Below are 18,936 nucleotides of genomic sequence, written 5' to 3'. Positions count from 1 at the left end.
CAATATCTACTTGCATCAACCCACAAAGGATCAAAAGATATCACTAAGCAATGGGCACATAAGTACTATTTGTAGCGAAATATTCATTTTATGCTATTGGAACAAATGAATACAAGTATTTGGTTCTGCTTTATCTGACCATTGTTTAATGCACAACCCATTTATATCTCCATATAAGTATTTTTTCTGCAGAAGAGACTGTCACACTCCACCCAGTGTGAGGGCTCTGCTCCTACAACCTCAGTCTATAAACATACCACCTCCAAAAGCTGCAATGACTCAGAGGAAAATATATCTCAATATGTTGTAACCATAAAGGTAGCCCATACAGAGGATCAGGACTTGGAGGCAGTATATAAAGAGATCATGGGCCTGGGTCAGATCACCCATATTGGGGTCAAAGGGAGTGAAAGCCATGAAAAAATACTTTGGAATTCTACTTTATGCTGCAGGTACTGCTTTAGTCAGTTGAGGCAAAAGGACACCATGGTCAAGCATATCAGTCAAAAGTCTGGCACTGATCACAAAGTTGATCAAAGATTTGTATGTATTTAATCATGCATTAACTGGTAAGTGGAATGATTCTTAAAGATTTGCCAGCTATGAAAAAGTTATAGAGGTGAAAAAATCTAAACTTGTGAACAATTTACAGTAATTGATCAGTCTGTGATACTTAGGAAGAATATTAAGGGGACTCGGACAGCACCCATGTGGCTAAGGCAAGATCATGCAAATTGCTGACAGACAACAGTTAAATGCCAAAAATGAATTACAGAGTCAGCAGCATGACCGCTGTGCCATGCAATTACCTCACAATAATATTTATTATAATACTGCGGTACTTAACTGGTGATGTGAAAGGGGATTATAGTCAAAAATTCTAGAGAGCACTATTTTGCTCTCCTTCATTTCACACCACTAACATTGGCCAAAATGATCTGCACGTGAATGTATAAAGTTTACCACTGGCACAACATATGACAACCTCAAACATGCTAAAAGTTACTGCTAGCAAAAAAAGCACATCTGCTTAAAAAAAAAAGTCTGCCAAAAAACTGAAACAACTGTTTGAAGACTTAAAGAATGGTCATATTTAAACATTCCTACTCATAATAAGAGCAAACATGGTACACACAGTCTGAGTCTGCCATATGGATCTTCACTACTAGCCACACTACATACATGATTGCTTAGGTCATTGCTGATGTTTTAAATGACCAAAATCTACTGAATCAATTTCAGTTGGGGCATGCGATCTGAATAGTCTATACACAGTAAGGCCTTACTAAGTGTAATGCTACTGGCTGCCAAAAAATAAAATTACTAGAAAATGGAAATCTAAACCAACTCTACTTGAAGTTCTGAATATTGTAAAACAGATAAAAGAGGTTTTAAGAGGGAACCTATGTCTGGCATACAAGGCACCTTCCAATCCAATACTGATGGATTTTTCTGCACATCAGCAAGTCAAAGAGCATCATAAATACATGATCTAGGGATCTAAACCATATCTGCAACATCAACAGAATGGGTGGGAAGGACAGCTATATTTGCACAGGATACCAATGCCGTGGAACTGACTTCTCATTCACATAAAACAAAGTCATCCCTGTTCATATTCAAGCAGAATTTGTATCTATACATGGGAATCAGAAAATTTACACCAGGACTGCCCACTATACTACTAATGGACAGTGGCAGCTCATAAATGCTTTATCCTATGCATGGGTCGCCTCAAATTATTTGTTATGATCTCACTTATTCTCATAAGTGGTAATATATAATTATCTACCATGGGATGGGTAAGGCCAATCTATAACCAAATTGGATAGGTTCATTTGAGCACAAAATGGAAAATGGTCTAGGCTTAAAATGGGCCACAAGAACGGCTAGTCTTGTACTTACCTATGAACCTATAAGAACTACAGGAAGGACCTTTAGGAAAAAAAAGGGGCAAATTTCATAGAAATAAATGGAATTTATGTGAACAATACATGCAGAATAATGTTCAGGAGTAGGAGTGAGGTTTTATTTATTTTATTGAACACTTGACTGTGAAAGTCCGACTAGGACAGAGCCTATTTTCAGCAGTGGCCCGGAGAGAAATATGCCAGACGTAGGTCTTTGGAATGTGGGAGGAAACCGCAACACCCAGGGTAAAACCCATGCGAATGCAGGGAGGACATGCAGACTCCGCACAGAAAGCACCCCAGCTGAGAATCAAACCGCAGAACATCTTGCTGTAAGGGAAGACAGGAGTTGAGCAATGTACATAATGGAGTGAATAATGCAAAAAAAAAAAAAAAATGGACGTGTAATGTATACAACACTGAGGTTTATGATCAGGTTGTTGATCATAATGGCATAGATGCCAATGCATTTACACTGAGAGTGAAACCCAAAAGATGAATCTTGGCATACATGGCAAAAATACAAATTTTCGTCAAGATCGGAGATCCAGCCATAAATTTTTGCAGTGCATGAAGATTTATCAGGCCAAACAAATCTTTCAAGGTATATGTGACTAGTGTGATCCCCCCCCCCCCCAAATCTATTTTGCCACTGGTTAAGTTCAGGTAAAAATAGATGCTATTACAGAAAGTGAAAGCACACGGTCTACTACAGCTGGACTGTAGTCAAGTCTGCAAAAATGATTATGAATGGGGTTGGAAAACAGTTACCTGTTTTATCAAGGGATCTATATTAGATGTTCGAAGTTTGAAAATTTGAACGTTAAATAATCGAATTTAAATGTTCGAAGTTTCAAACATCGAACATATAATAAAAAAAAAAAAAAAAACTGAACTTACCTGACTACTGTAGGCGGGGGGAGGGGCAAGCCCCCCTGCACCCCCCACCCCCCTCTCTTTAAATATACCAACTCCAAGACTGCACTATAGTGCTGTAAAGGGAACTTTCCCTTACCCATACCATGGGAAAAAGGGAATACTCAGAGAAATGGCATCACAGACTTCGCACGTACAAGTCCAATCTTTTGGCCATTCAGTCTCCAGGTTTTAGAGCTCACTCCAGTGGGTCCCAACATTTTTAATTTTTACCCTCTCTAAAGGGGGACATGCAATGGGCATCAGCAGAGAGCTACTGGTCACCTTTGCAAGACATGCAAGCCCTCAGGCCAGTTTATCCACTCCATACCAAAGGAAAGCTATACTCCTACCATACTCCCAGGCATGCACTCCATACCCTATGCCTTCTTCCAGAGAGGGGCAAGCAGGCTAAATCTCATTCCTCTATTCCAACAGGTGTCTAAGCCATTAACTGAACCTGGGTTACCTAGTTTGTGGTCAGGTCTTTATCCCTCTATACCAACCAAGCTAGCAAGTTCACACCCTAGTTTGGGCATCACTTATTCTACATTGTTTCTGTTTAAACTCATATACATGCCATAGGGGATTTATTACTTTCACATTAATATAGTTAGACAGCAATGTCTGTCCACCTGTGAGACTACCCTCAGAAGTTACCATTACTTGATACTAGTGTAAATAACAGTTTATGATCTTACATCACACACTAAACATACTGATGGCATAACAATTTTATTCTGTACACTTCTAGAGCTCTCTTTGTCTTGTGACTCTTTGGCCAGTGGGACCCAACTTTCCACAAAATTTATAAATTCTTGTGGTGCGGACCCAACTTTCCACAAAATTTATAAATTCTTGTGGTGCTTCTGATGGAAAGTGTCTTATACAGTTGTTTCATAGTAAATATAAACAAACCGATCACTAATTGTATTTTTTTCATGGAGACCATTATTAATTTGGTACTTGCAGATGGGGGGGGGGGGGGGGTTTAAGATGTCACTTAATTGCTGTCTTTTTAAATGAAGATTTTTATAGGCATGTCATTGGAAGAGGTGGCTGTGCTTCTGATGGAAAGTGTCTTATACAGTTGTTTCATAGTAAATATAAACAAACCGATGACTAATTGTATTTTTTTTATGGAGACCATTATTAATTTGGTACTTGCAGATGGGGGGGTTAAGATGTCACTTAATTGCTGTCATAGGGAATACTCTGAAAAATATTTTTTTTAAATGAAGATTTTTATAGGCATGTCATTGGAAGAGGTGGCTGTGATGTTATGAGGTTATGCCATCTGTGACAGGGAGAGTACTTATGCCAGCATACCTAACTGGAGTTTTGTTAAGAATTTTATGTTATTTGACTACCACACTGATTTGTACAGATGTTTGAGTTAAAAATATATTTGTAAAGTTACTTGTGTTAAAATGCATCAACAGTAGGTCCTGCTGGACAGAAAGAATGTCTGCACATATACTAGATTGTACTGTTGTAACTGAGCAAATGTGTATGTTAATCAGAGAAACCTGGAAGGGTGGAAAGTTTGAAACTGTGTTATAGCTTTCAAATCCTGCCACAGATCATAGCAAAGTTCTGCATGTGTATTGTACCAGAGTCAGGTGACCAGAGGTGGTGTCATCCTCTAACTCGCATCTGGTTTCTTTGGAACTCTTGCAGCAGCAGCACTTTGGAACCTGACAGGAAAGATTGCTGACAGGATATACATCACACACATCCACACAAAGACAGACATCATCTGGCTTTTGCTGTGGTAAGACGGGTCCCCTTCATATAGTCACCTTTAAATTTTGTTGACTTTCATATCATTGAGACGACAATGCTGAATGTTTTAAAAACACAACACCCGGAACACTGTATTTTCTCTCTGGGTAAGTAATCACTTGTCCATCATGGTGAACTTTGCCATTTTATCCACTGTTATGCAATCTCTGAGTTAGTATATTTAGTTGGGGGGTGAAGCCCCCCCCTTTGGTGTGTTTAATTTTGTTATGTTTCTACTTTAGTTGTTGTTGGTCAAGTGGTTACTATCCCAGAGGGAAAATATGATGTTCCGGATGTTCGTGTTTTTAAACTTTTGACATAGTCGTCTCGATGACATGAAAGTCGACAAAATGGCAAATCAACTATATAAAGCAGACCCGGTAAAGCACTCAGTACACATCAGCTTGCCTTGCTTTATTAAGTAGTGAGGAAACAGTAATTATTTAGCTAGTCAGGGACATTTAGTGAGAATATTTTAGTGGCGTTTTCTGCATCTGTGAGAAACTATCCAACTATTATTTTTATATCCCTGTGGTTGAAAGTATTCACCTGTTTTCTGTTTTATTACTTATTAAATATTTTAACACTTTTTGTTGTAACTGGTCCTTTAGAGAATACTTTTAACATCTTGAGAGTACTTATGCTTGTTTTAGTGACAATGTGTTAGCTCCTGAACACCTTTGCTGGTTTTGGTCATACCCTACCATTGTATTAGTATTAACTTTACACAGTATAATTGGGTACAGTTTTGTAAGAGCCTTTGGGTAGCTGACTGGTGGCAGCGTGATTACCTCAGGGTCTGGGCAGAAAGGGGCACAGCTAATAAATCTGTGCCAGCTTTTCCCAGGTGTGCATGTGTGTAAAACTTAAATATCCAGGTGTGTGTCAGCTACTGGAAACAGGAACACACAGCTCCAAAGTGGTCAGTGTTGAGTTTTGTGTGGGCCTGGAGACAGAAAGAGGGTCCAGCCCCAGGTCTGGAGTGTGCATCCTGTGTGCTCCTAAGGGGAAATGTGCTTGGTGCAAGAAGCTGCACCTGAAAATACTTTGCTCTTAGTGACCGTTTCCTCTTAGTAACAGTCCCTCACCGGAGTCAGTGGTGAGGATCGAGTCTCCTTGACTGCTGGCCTGGAGTAGAGACCCATCATAGAGAGCATTATGGAAGAACAAGGAGTAGATACTGACTACCTTGTACTAATGGTAGAGGTCACTTGTAACCGTTTTAAAGGAATTTGCAAAAATACATCAAACTAAACCAATGGAGTTTATAGTGGCATTGGACACAATTGTATAGCAGTGCATTCTACTTATCTTCATTGAAGAGGCTGTCTTTACAACTGATACACAGGGCACTAGTATTACAAATGTTAGTGAGCTTCAGATGAAGGTTGCGAAATGTATTGCTAAATTAGACTGAATGCATTGGAATGTACTACTACTATTTGCTTAGCTTTGGAATGTTCATGGACTTGAAACCCCTTTTCTGTGTTTTTTTTTCCAAACATGCTTTGTATGTTAATATTTGTTCATCCAAGCATCATGTTGCAAGTAATCTTTTGTTAATTAGTTCAAATGGCTGAGCAATGAGTCAAACTGACTGATGATCTATGTGTGGGTTCAAATCTCACTGTAGGTTATTTTTTATACAGCATACCCCCTAACAGTCAACCCATTAGTTAGGGACTTGGAGACACATATGTAGACAGTAATCTAGCCTTTGAACTACATGGTCTACAGTAGTGAGGAAATCATTCTATGTTGTACAACATATAAACATCTAGGTCCAAAGAGGTCATTGTTCCACTGCATTCAGCATTAATCAGACCCATCACAGAGTACAATGCTCTCTTTGGTATGTACCTAGTCAAGCACATCCAGCAACTGGAATGTCCACAGAGGTTCCTCACTAAAGGAATAGAGGGCGTGAGTAACATTGTCCTATACAGACCGCCTCAAAGCCCTATCCCTGTACTCCGTCTCCAACTGAGGTGAGATCTATGCCTGGCACACTAGACATGGTCAAACCCCACCTTGATGGATCTCCTGCACATCTGCAAAACAAACAGCAAAAGAATTACCTATTCTAAAGACCTGAAACTTGCCTGTGATATAAATAGGACCTGCAGGAGAGACAGATATGTATCCCTGTAACTACCCCTTCTCTGGAACAGGTTTCCCATCCATGTAAAGCAGAGATCCTTCTTAACCCAATTCAAGTGCAACTTGGACAACTGGATGGGGAACTGGAAATTCATCCATGGTTTGGCACCCATGTTTCTAATGGACACAGGCAGCCTGTAAATGGTTCATCTCCTAGGCCCTTGTTTGAAAATGATTCTTCTCCCAAGCCCCTGCTTACACTTATCAAAGGTATCAGAACTTGTCAGAGACTTGGGATGCATGGCTAGATTTAAAAAGGCCCTTGTGGTTGTTAAGTCTAGTATACACCTACGAGCCTATCCACTGATACTTTCAAGAATATAACTATTAAAAAGTTTACAATGCTTGGATAACATGCTATCTTGTGCTTGCTGAAGATGGCTGCCCTTATCCACTAGCCTAGAATAGTCTAGCTTATCCCCCAGACAGAGGCACTGTGGCGTACATACTAAGCTTGTTTCCAGAAAGGGGCTAGCTGGCACTCACTCCCCAACAGCAGCAGCTGCCTTTGTCATTTGAGATGTGGACTACGGGAACATTTCTATTAAGCCTTAATCCCCCCTCCAGATGGTTGCCTTATGCACCACATCAGTGAAGGATATCCAATAACCTTCCTCTGACATGTGCATGATCCTGCACACATGCCCCATGGCAGCTACCATCACTGGCTTGGGATACCAAGCTTGTGTCCCCTGGTCACTGGCCACATGAATGCCTCCATTTGAGCAGCAGCAGTGACTGATCAGGAATCACTTTCACTCCATCCCTACACCTCCCTTCAAAATGGGCAAAATCAGCATCAGCCACTCACCTTACATCCCAGTCTCCAACTAACTCTGCCAGCATTCAAACTACTCCTCAAATCCAGGGTCATCTGCACTGCAACTGGGGCTTTATCCCTCTTGCCACAGGGGTAGGTTATTTTAACATTTCCACTTTCTTTTCAGGTTACACTGATGGGTGATTAAAGTGACATGTGGCCAGGTGTACCTCACAGACACAAGGTGCAGGGTTTGATTCTCACCTTTGAAAGGGAAATTGGCTAGGCTTATAATGGCCCACAAGGACAGATAACCTAGTACTTAACTGGGAGTAAAAGGCATTTGAATCTGTTGAGCATATAAAGGAGAGTAAAGACAGTAAAGGGAAGCTGCTTGACAAAATTTTAAATGTTACAAGATACATCTGATCCCCCATGCCCTCTCCCCCTTAAAAAACAGGAAAAAAGAATGGAAACCACAGTGAAGTTTTAGAAGATGTAGTTACAACAGGTGATTTCCCTCAGTAAGAGTAGAAGCAGTGAGTACTTTCACGGAGGGTCTCAATAAAAATCTGCCCAGAGACCTCTGCTGCAGAAACGCAAATGACGACCACATCCCAGCACAAACCATGAGACACATAGCTCACATAAACAGTTTGCCACTCAACCAAAGCCCATAAGGCAAAACAACTTACCCAATACACTAGTCATAGTTGACTCAACAGTAAGGCACACTGATGTCCCACTCACTGGGTTGAATACGGAGAAAGTTACAGTCAAGCTGCCTGTCGGGTGCCAGGATCCACCACATAACGTAAGCACTTAGGTCACTCCACAACAGGTACAAATATGACTTTGTCATTGTCCATGTAGGTGTGACTGACCTGAGATGTACCTCCCTGGACTACATGAAGAGAGACAGAGGGGAACTCTGATCTTGTAGCCCAGGCAGGTATGACCCTAGCTCTGAGTAGCATCCTACCGTCACCTAGAATGATACCACAGTACAAGCAGAAAATGACTGACTTCAACAATTGGCAAAATTTCTGGTGTCATTCTAAGGGGATCCGGTATCTGTCTGCCTGGGATGACATGATCGACAGACCTCGTTCCTTTGCCAGAGATGGCCTGCACCTGCTACCAAAGGGATTCCGTATAGTGGCCAAGGCTCTTGCCACCCCTATAGTGCCTTTTTTAGGCAATGTCCTAAAGACAAATTACCACCATAACAGCTACAAGGAAACAAAATCTGGGGGTTATGCTACTCAATGCTAGAAGTCTAAATCTCAAAATACACTCGCTCGAAGCACTCCTTAAAATGGAGAACATCAACATCTGTGCAGTGACTGAGATATGGTTCAAGTCTCCGGAGAGCACCCCAGCACTACCAGGCAATAATTCATACCACACCTTTCAGCCCCTAAACCTGGACCAAAGCAGTAAAGGCGGTGAGGTCTCCATATTAATACAGGATACGCACACCTCCAGACTAGTAGCCCAACATAATGCATCAGAGATGATTCCGGTACAACTAACACTGGGTAAAACTGCAATCCAGGTTGTAGCCTGCTATAGATCCCCCACCATGTCCCAAGACTCCCACTCCTAAACACACTGGAAAATATTAGGGTACAACCCAATACCTTTATACTGGGAGACTTTAACTACCCCTCCATTAACTGGGAAAATTACTCATGTAGCAACACTTGCTCAACGTTTTCTGGAATTCATTAATTCCAATGCCCTAGACCAACTCATTCGTACCCCAACCAGGGGTAGAAACATCCTTGACCTGGTCATTACTAACATGGGTGACCATTGCTCTACACCAGTAATCAACTCCTCCCTGGTCAGATCTGACCACAAGCTTATCTCCATGGATATCCACATCCTAACCCTACCTCCACCACCTAAAGGAAACCCCTGTAAAAAAAAAAAAAAAAAAACTTCTCAATTTTGGGCTTCTAAAAACAGAGGTGGCTAACTTCACGACACCCATGCAAAAGGAAAATAGGTGCATGACTGCTGAATCATACACCAATGTATGAGCACATAAACAAGTGCATGGAACAAGCCATACCAAACAGAACCAAGACGCTCTCCTCCAAAATAGGAAGCCAATCTGGTGGTCCCTCACCATAAACAAACTCTACAACAGAAGGAAAAAATTGTTGCAGAAAAGGGTGAAGTCCCAAGACTGGAAAAACTCCTTTGTTAGCCTCAGCAAAAAATTGAGATCCATCATCAAATCCTCTAAAGCTATAGCTATGAAAACAAAATTGCTGCAGATTCTAAAGACAACCACAAGGCATTCTATAGTTATGTCAAGAATCTACATGGCAATACTCAGCTCTACTCAGAGTTACAGCACAATGGCAAAACATATACAGAACAAACTGATATTGCCGACATATTGGCTGACAGGTTCAGTGAGAACTTTACCCCCTTTTCACCCCCTAAAAGGCCTATCACAATACCTGAGGAATGCCAAGTCCCTATATTATCACGGCTACACAGGTAAAAAACACACTGTCCAAAGCCATGAATACAGCTTCCATGGGACCTGATATCCCTGGCTGTGTTCTACATGAATTACAAAGTAAACTGGCACAACACCCGAGTACCCTGTTCAATCACAGCCTAATTTCAGGCTTTGTTCCTACCGAATATCCCACTGCTGCAGTCATCCCACTCTACAAAGGGGGAGCGACTACAGACCCTGGGAACTACTGCCTCATTAGCCTGACGAGTCTGATATGTAAGGCTATGGAGTGCATCATCATGGATCTTATAAATAAGGACATAGGGAATCTCCAAACTATGGACCCCATGCAGTATGGGTTTGTGAAAGGTAGATCATGCCTGCTCAACCTGATAGACTTCTTCGAGTCTGTCACCAGAGCTGTGGATGAGGGCAAGGTAGTTCACACAGGCTACCTAGATCTTGCTAAGGTTTTCAACACCATCCATCACTCAGGAATTATAGACAGACTCATTAAACTAGGAATAAACCCCTATGTAATAAGATGGGTTGCCAAATGGCTCACTGATAGAACCCCACACTGTGAAAGTAGCAGACTCCAAATCTGACTACCGACCAGTTACAAGTGGTGTCCCACAGGGATTGGTCCTAGGTCCTCTTCTGTTTGGCATCTACTTCTCTGAAGTTCAAGCCAACACAAAAGGACTCTGGCTGACCAAGTTCGCAGATGATTGCAAACTGGGAGCCATTACTGATTCTCCAAATGATGTAGATATTCTACAAAAAGGGCTCACTGACACCAATGACTGGCACCAAAACCATGACCTTAAGCTCAGTGCCAAAAAGTGCATTGTCATTCCCTTTGGGAAAAATTCGGTGCCCATGAACTACCACATAGGTGGTACTCAACTAAACACCGAAGGTGTGATAAGAGACCTGGGGACACAGGTTGCCAGCACCCTTTCCTTTGATAACTACATTGCCACATCTCAATACGAAAGGTTTCTCATCCAGGAAGAAAGAGGTCATAATCCCTCTCTACTCGTCCCTCATTGGGTCTGTGTCTCATGATCGAAATTTCAAAATATCGAACAAAAGACATAGAAACATACTTACACGAAAGTACACAACATCGAAGATGTACATGCGCGAAGTACATAACATCGAATATGTACTTCCGCATAAGCTGATTCTCTGAAATGCATTACAGTCGGGATAAGGAATTACATCCTTTTCTCCACTGTAGTGCGATCTCGGAGTTATTATATTTAAGTAGGGGGTGTGCAGGGGTGCTTGCCCCCCTGCAAGAGAGTATTTTACAAAGTTTTTAATTTCAGTGTTAGGGTAGGGGAAGGTAGGGTACGGGAACAGCTTACGAGAAAGTACATCTTCGATGTTATGTACTTTCGTGTACGTGTGCTTCTATGTCTTATGGTCGATATTCTGAAATTTCAATCCTAAGACATTGACCCCCCCCCCCATTAGACCTATTATATAATACAATGCCCCATTTGGTATGCACCTCACTAGACACCTACAACAACTGGAAAGGCCACAAAAATACCTCACTAAGAGGATCTTAGGCCTTAGACACATGCCCTATACAGACTGACTCAAAACTCCAGCTATACTCTGTCCTTATCGCCTACTTAGAGGCGATCTCTGCTTGACCTACAAAGCCATGTCGGACCCAGAGTTGCTAGATATGCTACACCTAAAGAAATCCCAATCCCTCCATGCCACACGCTCCAGGGACCTTAACCTCATTACCACAATAAAAAGAACATGCTGGAGGGATAGGTTCCTAACCCAAAGATTTCCCATACTCTGGAACAAACTTCCCATTCATGTCAAGCAGAGCACTTTGCTGGCCCTCTAAGAGAAATCTTGATAAGTGGGTGGGCAACAGGAAGTTCACCCTGGGGATCACTTCAGTGGCCTTGCTTGACAGGGGCACTGGGAGCTAACTTTGGGCGGCATGATGCCAGGGAATCTTCTTGGGCTAGGTTTATATAGGCTCCAGGGCCGTTAGCCTAGTACACACTTATGATGCATCTATAACAGAACTAAACAAGTAAGTTGGTTGTACGTCCCAAAAGTGTGGAAATTGAAAACTTGAGTGAAAACAGACACCACATTAGGAAAAAGAAGAATATTATTGGTAAATGTTTGTGAAAGGTAATAAGATAATTTTTCTGGATGTTATGTGCCACTGCAATAACAGCAAGAAAAGATGCTGATTTGAAAAAAACAAAAAAAAACAAAAAAACAAAAAAGAATTAAGGATTGATCAGGACACAACAGGTTTCTGACTATTGGGGGAATATGACCTATGGTAGGTATGTTTATACTACTTGTGTAATAAAGCACATGAGGTGACAATGTAATTCAGAGCACCAGTGATATAATGCAATTCCAATCAAGATCTTTTTTTGAACTTTAGTTTAGACTGTAAGAAGATAGTGCACCAGACATTCACTATTTTGTTTGAGCAATACTTATATTATCTTTGCATGACCAAAAGGCAAATTTATGTTATCTGTAAATTTTAAGATGTAATTAAAGCTGATTTGGAAAAAAGTGTAATAAGTACATCTATAAAAAATTAGCTGTTACAGGAAAAAAAAAAAAAAACATCAATGTTTTCTGTGCTCAGCAGTTTGTGGTTTTAGTTTTATATCCGCATTATGCAGAGTGAGCAGGCAACAACCAATAAATTTTACTATGTATCATCTTGCTATTTTTATATAAATATAATTAGAGTGGCATAAATAAAGATCTAGTAATTCACTTCAAAAGCAGTACCATCCAAAACTGTATAAGTTTACCACAGACCATATACAAACATATATATCAGACTACATTATGGTAAAAATTCATCTTATTCAGGCCTGTCAGTTCATGTCTCCCCCCCCCCCCCCCCAAATAAAGGACACAATCCAACAGTGGCTGTTACCCACTGTTGGCTTACCCTCATCCACTAGACATCTTTATCAGTAAATCCAGTGGAGGGATGCAGACATCTACATCAGCCTAGATGCATCACCAGAAGCTATTGCATTTGGCACCTTTGTGCGAAATGCATATGAAGAGGCTGCTAATGCATACACACTTTGTATGTGCTAAGCCTAGGGTCTCAATCAGGGGCAAGTTAAATCACTTTTCTGGCATACCCTTTTCCCCATCAGAAGTCTGTTCTGCATTGATTATTCAAGGTCATCTCTTGGGATGAAGGAACTGGCCTAGAGCCTCTACATCCCATCTCTCTTGGCCAGTCCTCTAGGCTTTCGGGATGCTAATGAAAACAAATCAATAAGGAGTACAGTTAGGAATAAAGCAGTGGAAACCTGAAACAAAAGTATTTGATGAATAACTTATCTCCCCTATACTGCAAGATGAAGCCTGCCACAACTGGGATTGATCTGTAATATGCACAAGTATCTTGGGGAATCTCGATAAAAAAAAAAAACTCATCCATAAACACTATTTTAAATTAAAAAGGGTATTTTCTTACCTGTAAGTTTGATGTGTCCCTCTTCATCAAGAAGAATACTACAGAAAAGAGGCATAAGCGAAAGAAATGTTACATTCATGTATGCAACCAATACAACTGCATATGAAACACAGAAAAATCCAGACTTTTTTCATGATCATAGCACGCCATTAAATATTCAGCTGCAGAAATGTGTACCTGTATAACATATAATAAAACAGTAGATGATAGGAACACTGCAGTAGGTGTTAAAATTAAGTTAATAGGTTTTAAGTGTGTTCTGCGGGTGTTTTTTTTTTTTTTTTTTTTAAGAGTTTTCTCTACAACAAAAAGTTTAAGATGTGATATAGGTTCAACTGCATATGACAAGAAACAACTGCATAAAACATCAACCTGCCAAATATTAGTGTACGCATGTAACACAAAAGCTGGAACTAGCCATTAAAAAGGTGATAAACATAACAGGTGGGAATAACTTCTTAATATAATGACAACACTTTCTACATTATCTTTAAATGTAAATGGTCTTACAAAAAAGAAAGAATAGTGAACTATATAAATATGAAGGGTGCAAATAACTATGCTGCAGGAGACATGTTTGGAAAGAATTGAGCATGTGAATTTGATAAAGAAAGGTTTTAAGGATGGTTATTCAGCAGAATATCTGTGACAAAGGAGAAGGGATACTTATATTGATTGCAAGAGGAGCTTCAATAGTGATAGAGAATATTACTTTATAGTTGGGGACTGGAATTTGATTTGCAGCAGTGAGGATGTTACCTTGGTGGCCCAGAAGGGAAAAACTACCAAAAGGTTGTAGATTTTTGAAGAAATTTATGAAAATATTTTGCATGGAAGATGTGAATTTAGTAGTAGAAGTTGAATTTACATATTATTCCACAAGATACAATAACTGGGCTACTCCAGACAGAACTTATACTTCAGAGGAACATGTGTATTTAACTGAAAGTTTTGATACACGTCCAGTAAATATTTCAGATCACACACCAATAATAGCAAATAAAAATGCAGGGTAATGAAATAAAAATGAGATACTGGCGCTTTTCCACCTATCTGTTGAAAAAGGAATTTAAGGAATGGGTAGTGGAAATTATATGGAAGTTATTTTAAGATAGAAATTTCTTCTGAAAATATTGCTAGGGAGTACGAAAACATTGAAGTGGAGTTTAAAAATAGTGTGGAAATAAGAGATATGGTTATGAAATAATTATTTAAAGGGAATGACAGAGGTTAAAATATTTTCAGAATGGGGGAATCTCACAGAGGAGGAGGAGCAATTGTAGACTACTAAACAGAAAATAAGGGATTACCTTGATAATATGCATGAGTTTAGATGGACTGCTGTTAAGCAACTGTTTTATCGTAATAACTCCAGAGCACAAAAGCTTTTAGCACAGCTACCCAGGGAACAAAATAAAATGGGCTGTCGCTAAGCTTGGGGAACCTTTAACAAGAAAAATAACAAGAAATCCCATAGAGGTACTAGAAATATTTCAGTAATTTTATGAAAATCTGTATAAAACATATATGGAAATCAAGAAAAGGTACAAATGGACATGTTTATGGAAGATGGTGGATAGCCAACTGGCTCACAGACAGGACCCAAGAAGCTAGAATTGGGGAGTCCACCTCTACAAAGAGTACATTCACAAATGGAGTCCGTCAGGGATCAGTCCTTGGACCGCTCCTTTTTGGCATTTACTTCTCAGATGTCAAGGCCAATGTCAGTGGTCTCTGGCTGACTAAATTTGCAGATGATTGCAAATTAGGAGCTGTCATTGAATCTCACACTGACACAAATGTCCTCCAGGAGGGCTGACAGATAAACAACTGGTGTCAGAGTCATGGACTAAATGCAAAGAAATGCATACTAGTATCCTTTGGGAAAGTCATTCATCCCTGGTAAGTATCATACTGACAACACACCCCTTAGAGTTGATCCAGTAGTCAGGGACTTGGGGACACACATATAGTAATCTAGCCTTTGATTATCATGTATCTACAGTGGTGAGGAAATCATTCTATGTTGCACAACTTATAAACAAAGGTATGGCATCCAAGTCCAAGGAAGTCATTGTTCCACTGCATTCAGCATTCATCAGACCTATCATTGAGTACAGTGCCCCCTTTGGTATGTACCTAACCAGGCATATTCAACAACTCGAACATCCACAGAAGTTCCCCACTAAAAGAATACAGGGCATAAGTAATATGTCCTGTGCAGACTGCCTCAAGGCCCTATTCCCTGTATTCTGTCTCCTACAGGCTTTTGAGGGGAGATGTATGCCTGGCATATAGGGCATTGTCAGACTGCACTCTGATGGACCTCCTGCATATCCACAAAACAAACTGTACCAGAATTATCCATTCCAAAGACTTAAACCTTACCTGTGATATAAATAGGACCTGCTGGAGAGATAGGTATGTATCCCAAAGACTACCCTGTCTATGGAAGAGGCTTACCATCTATGCGAAGCAGAGTTCCTCTCTAATCCAATTCAAGTGCAACTTGGACAACTGGATGGGAAACTGGAAATTCATCCCTGGTTTGGCTCCTATGTCTCTGATGCAAACAGGTAACCTGTAAATACTTCATCTCCCAGGCCCATGCTTACACTTATCAAGGGTATCAAAACTTGTCAGATATTTGGGATGCAAGGCTAGGCTTAAAAAGGGCCTTGTGATCATTAGCCTAGTAAACAAAGGTTAGAAGCTGACAAGGCTCAATTACTAACAGAACAGAAGGAGAGAAGATAAAAATGGTAATGTATAACCAATCTACATGAAAGTCTCCAGGAATAGATGGTATTCCTGTGGAAGTGTGAAAGCTAGGAGGGAAAAAATGAAAGATATGGAGGGTTTTGTTTAACAGTACTTTAAGAGGAGAAGCACCTACATCCTGGAAGAAAGAGGTGGTGGCTGTAATACCTAAAGATGGTAAAGATTCATCAGATCCAGCTTCATATAGGTCCATTTCAATTCTAAAACTAGGATTATAAAGTGTTTATGCCTATAATGGCTAAAAGAATGGCAAAGGTGATGTCAAAATTGATAGATATGGACCAATGTGGTTTTGTGGAGGGGAGGCAAATGTTTGACATTAACAGAACAATGATGATCCAGGGGGAAGCAGAATGCAAAAGGTACCACTGCTGTTGGTGGGTCTTGATGCATAGAAAGCATCCAACAGAGTAATCTTGGATTTTATGAGCAGTGCAATGGAAGCATTTGCATGCCTTGATAAAATTATATGGTTGATTAGGAGGATATATGAGGGATCAGTGGCGAAAACTGAAGTGGGTGGGTTCCTGTCTGATCATTTATGTTTGAGCAGATGAACCAGATGGGATGTCCTCTTTCCTCTTTATCTGCGTTATATTTAGAACCACTGGCAGAAAAAATATGAATTGAGAAATTCAAGGATATAATTGGTATGCTAGTCAAGGAGATCTGGCCAATGAGACATTTTAGTGTTGTGTAACATTTTGAAACAGTTCTTTTGGGGATACAAAACTAATGAAGATAAAACAAAGGCAATAGCTGCAAACTATGTATCCACACATGAATTGGTTCAATATCCATATTTATGGGGACATGATAAAATGAACTACTTAGGAGTATGGATTAAAAAGGATGCTGTTATGGCAGCAAAGAATATGTGGGAAGAGACTAAAAAGATAATACAAAAACTGAGAAATTGGAAGCTCTGTTTTATGGATATGGATAGAAACATACAAGCAGTTAAAATGTTTTAGTCTCTAATTTTATACACAGGTTAGGCATATTTTTATCCACCAGAGGAGAAGTTGTAAATAGCAATTAATTAGTGAAGGATTTTATCTGGGACGGCAAGAGTCAAATGGGATAAGCCGATTCTTCCAATAGAATGAGGCAGTTTGAGATTACCTGATTTGAAGTGGTATTTCAGAGCCTCATAGTTAAGGCTCCTACACACAGCACAAGGAGAAAGCTATAATTCAAAGTGGAAAGAGATGATGAAATGGGGGGAAGCTCAAGAAACGAGGAAAGACTGAACTTTTGTATGCAGATCCTTAAGGAGAGCAATAACCATACAGAATATTATATTCATAAAGGAGCAGAAAGCATTCTAAGAACCAAGCCAACATGGGAATGGAGAAAGATTCTGCTCATGGGAGTGACTGCAATTAGGGATACAACAGGCAAGAGGGGGCTGAAATTTGTTGGAGAAAACTGGCAAAGGAACCATGGTATTGGGAGCAAATAATTAGAGAGGGAAAGGTAACAGAATGGGAAGAGGCCAATAATTTATTTGGACTGCAGACTAGAGCTTGCATTCCCTATAAAGGATTAATATCAAAGTAAAGGCAAAGAGAAAGAAATAGAGGGATCCTAAGTGAAAGACCAGCACTGGTAGAGTATTTAGTACTTAGTAGAATCCAGAACACAAGCTGCTGACAAAAAAGGAATAATTAGTAGAGTACATAAATATTGCATGATAGCCATAAGAATCAGTCAGAGGATGTTAGAAAGGAATGTGAAGAGAGACTGGATAAGCAATTTGCAACAAAACAATTGGGGGATACATGTGTGTCTCCAAATATGCAACAAAGTCTATAAGATTTAGGACCTTTGCTTGGAAGTGTTTACATAGGTATTTTAATAACCTCAAGTAGATTCCAAAGAATTCTTCCTCAGGTAGATAGCAAATGTTGGAGGTGTGACTGGGAAGAAAAAGGTAATTAGGAACATTTTTTGGAAGTGTAATGAGTTGGCAGACGTTAAAAATCTGCAGACTACTCTATCAGACATAATGGATGAGCACATTGGTATTATAACTAAGTAAACTATTTTGTTAAGCTATGATAGAGAATCAGAATTGCCTAGGCATATTAAGGCCTTGATGAGTCTAATTATGGTGGCTGCCAAAAAAACAATGACTAGAAAATTGAAATCAAAGTCTAAACCAACTGTACTAGATGTGTATTAAAACAACCAAATGTATGATCTTTAGAAAAGAGTAAGTGGAAATTACATAGACAAAATGTGAATTGTGGGAAGAATACATGCAGAATAACATTTTGGAGGAGGAGTGAATTAAGGGAAGGCAGGATCTGAATGAGCTATGTCAAGTTTGACAATGACTGGACAGATCATAAATGATGTATGTTTGCAACTAAAATATGTCAATATGGTTCGTTACCATTTATACAAATGTATCACTGCCTATGTAATAAGTGATAATTTAATAAAGATGTTTATTGTTTAAAAAAAAAAACACTGCAGCAGAATTCATAAATTTGAATGGGAAATCTTTCAGAAACAGATACTGGTCCTTGGCACAATTTTTTTAGCATTTGGACATCCCCACCCTTCCACACTCGGGAATAAATCTTCAGCTGTGACTGCTGGCTGGCACTTCAGCTGTAAA

General features: G+C 39.9%; 1 protein-coding gene across 1 annotated transcript in view; it reads right to left on the bottom strand.

The window, feature by feature from the left end:
• Positions 1 to 18,936, bottom strand: part of RPS6KA1 (ribosomal protein S6 kinase A1) — a gene marked incomplete in the record, with an annotated part of 1,961,688 nt that overhangs the window by 396,765 nt on the left and 1,545,987 nt on the right. Inside the window, 1 exon segment of the mRNA XM_044084242.1 lies at positions 13,527 to 13,564. Within this exon segment, the coding sequence (XP_043940177.1) occupies positions 13,527 to 13,564 (38 nt within the window).

The sequence above is a fragment of the Protopterus annectens genome, chromosome 1.part1 (genome assembly GCF_019279795.1).
Source record: "Protopterus annectens isolate FY-2018-M chromosome 1.part1, PAN1.0, whole genome shotgun sequence".
In the NCBI taxonomy this organism is placed as follows: domain Eukaryota; kingdom Metazoa; phylum Chordata; order Ceratodontiformes; family Protopteridae; genus Protopterus; species Protopterus annectens.
The sequence above is the reverse complement of the archived record's forward strand: the minus strand, read 5'-3'. Positions and strand labels throughout refer to the sequence as shown.